Source organism: Alligator sinensis, unplaced genomic scaffold (genome assembly GCF_000455745.1).
Source record: "Alligator sinensis unplaced genomic scaffold, ASM45574v1 scaffold647_2, whole genome shotgun sequence".
Lineage (NCBI taxonomy): Eukaryota > Metazoa > Chordata > Crocodylia > Alligatoridae > Alligator > Alligator sinensis.
This window is the reverse complement of record NW_005841832.1, coordinates 3,826,591-3,836,401: the sequence shown is the minus strand read 5'-3', so window position 1 is coordinate 3,836,401 and position 9,811 is coordinate 3,826,591. Positions and strand designations below refer to the sequence as shown.

The following is a 9,811-nucleotide window of genomic DNA, read 5'->3' as shown; positions in this document are numbered from 1 at the left end:
TCCAGTTACACTTTGGCTCTTGGGGGTCGGCGGCGAGAAGCCGCGGGGCAGCACGGGCTGCGGGCGGCTGCAGCAAACGACGCCGGGCCGCGACGGGTGGACTGGCCGTTTTCCCCCGAGGTAACTAGTAATTTCTGCTCGGCTGCCGGGAGCTCTGGTCTCTTGGGGGTGGTCAACCCCCCACCCATAATCCGAACCCCGCCCACAGGGAATTTTGGCCAGTTGTTGGGGGGCCGCCCTGGTCCCCGACAGCTCATCAAAGCTCCCGATGTGCATTGTATAAGTCTCTGGTGCCCAGGGAGTACAATAAGGAGACCAAATTGCAGGACTCCTGTTCTCCACTCACAGCTCTGGGCAGGACGGGGCTGGTTGGTTTGAGCACCAGGCCAGGAGTCAGGACACCTGGGTTGTGTTCAGATTTCCACCTGGGCTTGTGGGCAGGGTTGTGCAGCTCTGCTCTATAGTACATACATGTGCTATGATATAACAGGACACACATCATCTCCTCACTCTGTAATCAACGTATAGCTGGAGACAGTCTTCTTGCCCTGTAACTCCCACCTGGGAAGACCCCTACCCCTAGGGTATAGGTGGGAATTGTGGAGCAGGCAGAGCCCTGGATAAGTAACATCCTTTTCCAGGCCCTCAGGACTTAGGGTAGAGCCACGCTCCCAGCATCAGCCTTCAGCATGGAAACCTGCGGAGGGTCTCGTGGGGGTGAGACAGAGACATGGGGGCCCCTCACCTCTCACCACCAGCTCCACAGGGTCACTGAGATACGACCAGCTGTTCCTATCCACTATGGGGTGATAGTTGCAGGTGTAGCTTCCTCCATCTTCCCAGCTCACCTTGGTGATGGGAAATTCAGACACGTTCCCCCCAGGCACCTCCTGCTGCAGCTGGTCTGTGTGTCCAGTTTTGTACAGATAGAACTTCATGCCTGGGTACAAACCCTCACAGTGGATAGTGATATTCCCCCCAAGTGCCACCACCCAGCTGGGGATCACAGAGATGCGGGGCTTGGGGTACTCTAATTTGAAAGAGAGACAACAATTAGATGAGCAGACATGAGCCCAACTCTCCTGCTCCAGCCCTCTGTCTGTATCTGCCTCCCTCAGACTCCAGCCCTTGCCCTCCCTGAGCTGTGTCTGACCAGCGGCTGTTTTGGTTCAGCTCAGGTCCTGGCTGCTGCACAGGTCGCCGTGTTGCTTGACTCTGCAGGCACAGCCAAGCCAGCAGAGAAGACTTGAGCTGAGAAGACCCTGCTGCTCTGGGTTTGGAATAAATAGAGTCAACTCCATGGTGGGTGACCTCCAATCACTGCACTACAGGGTGTACTCAACTATGATTTATAGTGCAAAAGCACCTGTTAGTCCCCGCCCAACCCTGGCCATGCCAGCTATGGTACAAGACCAGCACAACTCCAGAATATTGTTGGACTACATCAGAGGTGCCCAGAGCACAGGAAAGGGCCCTCTCAGCCCTAGTACAGACTGGGATATTCAGGTTCCCACTCCCATGCCTGCTTGGCAAGAGACATAGACAAGTGAGAGCAGGAATCTCTGCTGCTTTTCAAGCTGTCAACCAGGCCCTGCTTCAATGACTCCATTTCTCCCTTGGGTGCAGGGGGGAGGGAGGCAGGAGATGTGGCCTGAGCTCTGGGGAGAAATTCTTGTGTGATATAGGGTGAGGAATGGGTGTTACTCACCTCCCCATGCCCTGCTCTGAAGAGCCAGCCAGCAACCTGGGAAGCAAACAGCTCATCAGTGACTAGATCCCAGCAAATGATACACTCGCCCCTGTATGTTGTTTCCCAATTTGGGATCCCCAGACTAGTTTAACTGAGAGGGAAGAGGCTCCAGGACTCACACCCAAAGGAACTGCTGTCTTCCAGTTCCCACCTTCCCTCAGATATTGGTCTCAGGGATTCACGCCCTGCATGGGCACATGAAAATGGTACTAAATCTTCAGACCCTTCCTTCCTGCCCCTCCCTAGGGCACATGCCCTGGACCCTGCTCCCAACCCATAAACACAGATCCTGGTCTCTGACCATGGATACGTGCCCTCATCTCAAATTTGCGCATGGGCACAGGCCCTGGTGTCATGTCACTCTCTGTCCCACAGGCACATAGCCTGGATGTCTCTGGAACTCACCCAGGAGGAGGACTGTGAGAGCAGGCGCTATGCTGAATGCACTGAGCAGTCCCCCAGTGCTACTACCAATGCCCTGATCCCCTGTGTCATGGAAAGTGATGTTCCAGTGAGCCCAAAGAAGGAAGTGAGCTGGGGCAGTGGCCAGAGGAAGCCAGCAGTGCTCTCAGCCCATTTCTTCCTCATCACACCTTATTCTCCACACACTCCACTGTGGTCAGAGCAGATCCAGATCTCTGCAACCACCAGCCAACCACATCTGCTTTTTCAGATAGACATGGCCCCTCCCCTTCACCAATATGGGCAACAATGGTGAGCTTCTACCAGCCCCACACCTAGGCTGCCAATACAGAGATCACCTGTCCTGGGCAAATTTCAGCACTTCCTAAAAGGAGCCGTAGATACCACAATATTGTCCCATGGCCCCACTTCACCCAGAATAACTGTCTACCTGGCACATCACATGCTTAAAGGTGGCCTCAGCCTCCGATAATGCACCACAATGAGCAATGCTGTCCCCAGTCATGGAGGGAGGTTCTTTTCTGACCCCAGCTGGGCTCCGCAACTCCCTGGAGCACAAGGGCTAATGGGCCTGGAACAGGTCCTTCTCAGGTGATGACACTGCAGAGACTATTATTACCTGGGGCCAGGTGAGAGAGACACAACTGGGAGCATTGTGGATTGCAGTTGTGATGTCAGGATAAGTTTAGAAGTTGGCAAATTCCAGCCAGTGATTCAGAGAAAGGGGAAGTCTCCCTTGAGATGGCTCTGGTTCTAGTTTTGTCCAATTATGCAAATTACACAACTGAGATGTCATCAGCTTCCGCAGCAACAATGACATTTCTATTCTCTTGGAGGAAAGAGGGGCCTGAGGGGGACTAAGGCTAGAGATGGAGGGACCAGGAGTCACAGATTCACAGAGAAGCAGGGTTGGAAGGGATGCCAAAGGTCATCTAGTCTAAGAGCCTGCCTGAGGCAGGATCAGCCCTATCCAAACCATCCAGTTCAAATCTAGAATCTGAACTCCTTGTAAAACTACCCTCAACCCTGACACAACACAACACGTGATATCTCCATCCTCCCACAGCGAAATTGGGGAAACCGCAGCAGCCAACATCCTGCCTCTATAAATGGTTGTTAATATACACTCAAGAGATCTGAGGTAGAGGCCATGACTCCTGCTACAGAGGAAGTCAGCAACCCCCCATATTGCACCAATCTGACAATGGGGAGAATTCCTACCTGACCTGAAATATGGTGATTGGTCGAATCCTGAGCAGACGGGAAAGACCCTTTAGCCAGGAGCAAGGAGCCCTGGTCACCTCTGATATTTTATACCCTGCCCTGTGTCCCCTCATTCCTCCTTCCCTCACCAGCCCCATGCCATGGCCTCTCACACTGCCTGCCTCCCCCCAACTCTGCCTCACTCTCCCTGTCCCCTCACAGCCACCCTCACTCTTCTCCCTGACTTCACCATGTGCTTTGGCCTCCGTCACCCCATCTATTCCCCATTCTACCTCTAACCAATGTCCCCTTATATCCATCTTTCTCCCCCACATCCTACTTCCCCCAGTCCCATGAGAGCTGGGGGAGGAGGCATTTTAGGCTGAATCCTTCCCATGGCAGTGTGGGGCTCTGCTCCACTCCATTTCATCCCATCCCTGCAGTGCCCAAACTGCCCTGGCTCAGCAGGGGTTTTGGCAGGAAAAGGATCTTGTCTTCACTCCTCAGCTGGAACAGATGTGCCCTCCACAACCTGCCCCCCCCCCCCCCCCCCACCCACCCCCCCCCCCCCCCCCCCCCCCCAAAACCCAACCACTCCTCCACAGGGGCCCTCAAAGGCCCCTGGTTTCTTTCCAGATCCTTCCATCTCAGCACCCCTCAAGCTGCTACTGCTCATTTGACCCCATGGTCTCCTTTGGCCTTTTTCCCCCATAGCCCTGCCATCTGCAGGGAAGTTAGTCCTCCCTGCCATCACAGTGCAGCATAACATGGCCGTGAGGTTGCCCTCATTAAGGATGGCTACCGTCTTCTAGGGCTTTGGATGAGACTGAAGCTAGGATCCTCTGAGGAGAGATGGCTTCTGACAGAAGTGCAGGGGGCCAGGGGACAGCACTGGATAAGGGGCCGATGGAGAGCAGGAGGGTCTGTGTGACAGGGAGGAAGGAGGAGGGGATGGGAGGCTGGGGTGCCAGGTGACTTGGATGTAGGGGTGTGGGAGCTGAGAGGTTAAGACTGAAGAACAGAAGTGAGTCATAAGAACAAAGGACTACTAGTTACTGGGTTAGATCATAGGTCCATCTTACCCGGGATCCTCTGTCACACAGGGGCACACAGAGGATACAAAAAGGAGAGGGAGCAGGGGAAGGAGATGTGAACACAGAGCAAGGGAAGACAGAACGGCAGCTATGAGATCCCTCCTGCTTCCTTGTTTCCCCTCATTACTGAGTAGAGGCTTTGGTGGGAAACCACACTACCCTCACTTGCTGGTTCAAATTCTCAGGTGGGAGGGGAATGGGGAATGGGGTACATCCTGTCTGCCTCTAGCCCCTCAGCCCAGCCTCTTCACACTCCCTCAAACTGCCATCTGCCCCTGTCCTGTTTCCCCCAGACCTGCCATCCCTCTACTCCACTGTTATTTGTTGTTTAAGCAGAAAAGGAGAGAGAAGGCAGACCGCACCACATCCAGGTTGTGTTCCTGCCTCCACATGCACCACCTTTCATCAGTTTCCCTGAAAATGGGCTTCTCCATCTTCCTAGACATGCACAACCTGTAGCATCTCCCTTGGGAAACCTGTTTATCAGAACATCCCTTTTGTCGCATGCCAGAGGGAAAATTTATACATGAATCCCACAGCCTGATCCTGAAGGAACCATTTTACTATAGCCCTAAAAACTTTCCTTCATGATATTCAGGTCCTCATTCAAGGTGAACTGGATGTCATTGAAGTTGGCTGCTTGCATTGCCAAAGCAAGGTCATTCACATATACTAATTTGTGATTTTATTGATGGCATGTGGCTTGTTCATACTTTAAAGAGAGTTGGTGCAAGCACTGAGCCTTCTAGCAGTCTGTTGTTGAGGAACTGGCATGAGCTGCTTCTGTCACTCCACCGCACATTGCTTCTCCACCCATTCCTCATAATGCAGCACCTCTATGGGAAGTTCAGAGAATTAAGGAAAACAACTGTTTCCCCATCCACCAGAACCTCAACAATGCCCTTCACCATTGCCTAAAGTGGTGCAAACCCTCCTAGATCCATGTGCTTAGCCTCCATCAATGTGACTTCAACCTTGATGAAGCTTGGTGTGGCCAGGCACCTTTTTTGGTACCTGCCACTTTAAGGGCTGGAGCAGGTAACCGGCAGGTGCTTGATTAGGGCGGCCATTTACAAACTCAGGCCACAGTTTGCTGCCAGTGGCTGAGGCAGCAGCATCAGCCTGCCAAGCTCCTGCTCCTGCTCCCAGAACACGTTGGAGGTAAGGGCAGGAGTTTTGGGGATGGTTTGGAGCCTCCTGGTCCTGACTTGAAACTGCACCTTGCTGGGGCAGGGTAGCCTGGTGTGGATCCCTGTGGCGAGGGAGTCCCCAAGAAATGCCAGGCCTGTTACCTCCTTGGTGAAAGGAAAGGAAGGGCACTTCATGACCCTAGCCCCCACTCCTCAGTAGGTAATTATGTGGGTCAGGGCCAGGCACACCTATCATGGCACCTAAGCCCCATGTATGGGGACGTGTTAAGACCCCAAGAGCCCCAGAGAGGGGGGCAGTAGTGTGGCCCCGGAGAGGGGGTAGTTGTGTGACCCCAGGAAGGGAGTAGTTGTATGGGCCCACACAGAGCAGGGTGCACATTGGCGGCCTGAAGAACTGTGTGTTTAGGGGCTGAGTAGGGCTGAAGTGATGGCCTCAAGGTCCAAAGGTGTGCCGAGTGTCGGGGCCGAGGGGCTGTGGCCAGCAGCCTGGTCATGTGGGCCGGGGAAGTCGGCACGGCAGACTAGAATTAGGCACTGACGCGTAGAGGTTGATTAAAGATTATTTTACTTACACCGTAGATGGTCGCGGTGCAGGCAGGAAAACTTGCTTGGTTACAGTTGTAGATGGAAGAAAAGAAGAAAAGAAGAAAACTCGAACGATGAGAGCTCTCTAAACCGATACGAGAGTACGTGCTGTGACTCTCAACAAGTACGCAGGGCAGGGGTACGTCAGGGATCGTCCGGTGACGGGGAGAGATTCTTGATGGCTGATCAAACCATCATTCGGTCCGAGATATACGTAGAAGTCCACGAGATAATCGTGGACTCCTTGCCGGAATTCTCTCGGATTTCTCCCGGAATTCTTGGAATCGGGGTTCTCAGGATCCTCCTGAGATTCTCAGAGATCTCCGACTTGGGCGGAAACTGCTGAAGCCTCTTATACGGCTAGCAAGCCAATCGCTAGCCGCCCTGTGGGAATAGGCCGCCGCCACAGGGGAATAATTTAGAAACAGCCAATAAAGGGGAACAAATTTACATACAGGTGGCGGGAACTCCTTTGCACTGGGGTTTCTCTCTGCAGCTGAGAATTGCACCGTGCAAAGAAAGCTCCATGTGGCGGGAAATAATTCTGCAGTGCTGAAGCGCACACACAATCATTGGGTCATGACACCGAGTAGGTGCGTGTGTGCACCCTGAAGGACAGCACATGGGCCAACCCCATAGGGAGATAATGTGAGAGTTTGTGAATAGTTGCCCAGAGGTGGGTGAGAGTGGCAGTTGCCTAGAGGATGGGCCGGCTCATGTGCTGACCCAGTTGCCCAGGAAGGGACAAGAGTGATAGTCGTGGCTGACCCAGGGAGTTAGGGCAAGTCACGACCCCAGTAAGTCCTCAGATGTTGTGAGGCCAAATTAGGTTTGAGGTGTAAGAACTTGTTTGGATGCCAACTGTGAGGCATGGACCACGGCATAGGGAAGATACGGAGCTGTGGATAGCACCCCTTGGCATCAGGGTAGTGAATGGGCAGCCGCCTGCTCATAAAAAACAATATTAGATCAAGTCATAGCAGGCGAGACAGGGCAGACTGCCCTAGACTTGTGGGTAGGCCGGCTGGCATAGCTACCCTGGAGAGGTGCTCCTGTCACACTTGGGAAACCAAATGGAGTTCACAGGAAGTCCCAAATATACATCTTGTGATAGATCTAATGCAGAAGGTGCTTGGCTTTGACCTCCCACGTCGCTCAGTTGCAAGTCTATACCATATCCACACAAACCATGGAAGATGTGGATACTTGATGTGCAAATGGAAAATAAAAACCTCTCGAGTGTGTGACTGTGGTCACCCTGAGCAGACCATGGACTCAGTGCCCAGTCTGCAAATATGAAGGACGTATAACAACAATACACTCTGCTGCTCCTGATGCAACTGTCTGGTTCAACCACTTAAACATAATATTATAGTTATTGTTGTGTATTTACATCAGCCATATGAAAGAAGGCTATAGCCCCTAGACACCTGTCTCATAATATATATATGACTTTATACCAATTCTTTTTATTTTACTTTATCTTCACTTGCATGGCAACTCAGGCACTGTCTTCTGGTTAGGGAGGGTGAAAGTTTCACACATTATTCTTGCACACAGCTTTGTGTGAGCTTCACAAGAGGCTTAACATTGAAGCAAGCAAGAGCCTTTTTATGACAATAAGAGCCTGCATTACACTGCGTTCTTCCACTGGTGACTTCAAAGTGAGTCTGATATCCATCAATTGTCCACTGGCCTGTATTAATTCTGTGTCCTGCTAATCAGGTTTCACCAAAAAGCACATTTCACCAATTTCTGCTTCAGTGTTTTTTGTAGCGCAGTTTTTTGTAGGGATGGAACGCGAAGCAGATGGAGGCAACAGATTAATGGCCTCCCCCAAGAAAGCTTACTTGCACTGCTGTCATATAACATCCATACAAATGACCAACCAAAAAAGCCCTTTTATCTATGCAGACAACATGTGCATAACAGCCCAAAACAATGGCTTTGAGCCTGAGAGCTGATTATTCTATTGTCCAAATCCAATTGATGTTGGAATCATCCTCAGTCAAACCCTCTTATACTAAGAATACATTATAAAGGCAAAAGCAAAGGTGGGCACTCATGACACCATCCTATATAAGCTCACCAACTCAAAATGGGGAGCTAGCTCCTCAACCTTCCCAACCACTGCTCTGGCTCTTAGCTTTTCCTCTGCTGAGTATGCATGGCCTGTATGGGAGAGATCTATACACACTAAGTGCCTTGACCCCATCCTGAATGATAGCTGCAATGCATCACAGGATGTATGAAGCCTACCAGCCAAAACACTGTGTACTTGCTGGCTGGCATCACTCTGCCGGACATTAGAAGAGCAGTGCCCAGCAGGATAGAATGATCGAGACAAACTGAAGATGTGAGACACCCGCTGTACGACCATCCTACCGCACACAAATGTCTGAAGTCATGCAGGAGCTCCATCACCACCACCCAACCTCTCAAAGTCACACCCAAGGAGACATGATTATAGATCTGGAACGAGAGCCTGAAGAAAATACCTGGCAGCACAAACATGGACACTTCAGCAGCTGAGTCCGTACTCCCAGGGGCTGATGAACCATGGCAAAGGTGGTGATGTCTCAACAGCCTACATACCAGATGTCGACACTGGGTTTATGATCCAGATACCTTGTTCTGGGTGGACCCAAACCCTCAGATCAATCATGACTTCTTCCATTCGATAACAGCTTCATCCTGTGGTTCTTTCTTGAATGTCAGATGTCAGCAGCCTGGAGGCCAAGGGCCAAGTTGAGGGAGTAAGAGGGCTGGTGGTGTGCCCTCTGTCCATGGTAGCCCCAGGATCTCCCCTCTGGGTCCCTTTGCTACTCTGAAATGCTTCGTTTAGTGTTCTTTCTCTCCTCTGATGACTCTTCATCTCCACTGAAAGGTTTCCCTGTGATCGCTATACTGGCCATGTTCTGTTCTGTCAGCATATTCCTTTGTTTCCCAAACCCATCACATGCACGCATCTTAATTTGGTCATTTACCAGTGTCTTAATTTGGCCATCTGCTGGCCTACTAATTTGGTCCATCCACCAAAACCAGAAATCTCAAGGGCTCTGCAGCTGATTACTGTGACCTAATGTCACTTTATCTCATGTTATGGGTACACTGTCCAGATTTCCCACCCTGTTTATTCCTGCTTGTTTGTTGGCTTCAGACAGGTGTCTGCCTTGAAGGAAACTTTGTCACAAACAGGCTTTTTGAAACCAGTGAATCCTTGCCTTTTCCTTGGATCATGTTCTAACACAATATCTTCTGTACCTACAAGCCAATTCCAAAAAGCAAATCTCTAAATATCATTTTCTAGCTACTGCTGGATTTGGATGCTCCAAGGAACTAATGAAGAAATGGGGTTATAACAGGGGTGGGCAATTATTTGGGCCTGTGGGCCACCTAGGGAGTTTTGATGAGCTGTGGCAGTGAGGTTGGCACCCCCTCAACCCCAGTAATTCACTAAGACTCCCTATGGGGTTTTGGGTGGGTTGTAGACCAGTGTTTAGGAGCTGGACAGTTGTGATCTGCTCCCTGCATACCCTGCCCTCTGAGGGGGAATTGACTAGCGGGGAGGGGGAGGCGTGTGCATATTGTGGGGGGGGCTACCT

The 9,811-nt window shown here is 51.5% G+C and overlaps 1 protein-coding gene across 1 annotated transcript in view; it reads right to left on the bottom strand.

Moving 5' to 3' along the window:
• LOC112548123 (immunoglobulin superfamily member 1-like) overlaps positions 1 to 5,116 on the bottom strand; it is a 10,682-nt gene extending 5,566 nt beyond the window's left edge. The window contains exons 1-4 of the mRNA XM_025192584.1: positions 5,050 to 5,116; positions 2,156 to 2,284; positions 1,709 to 1,744; positions 746 to 1,030 (exon numbers count right to left, since the gene is read on the bottom strand). Of these exons, the coding sequence (XP_025048369.1) occupies positions 746 to 1,030; positions 1,709 to 1,744; positions 2,156 to 2,284; positions 5,050 to 5,116 (517 nt within the window). The remainder of the gene's footprint in view (positions 1 to 745; positions 1,031 to 1,708; positions 1,745 to 2,155; positions 2,285 to 5,049) is intronic.
• Between the last annotated feature and the right edge of the window lie 4,695 nt (positions 5,117 to 9,811).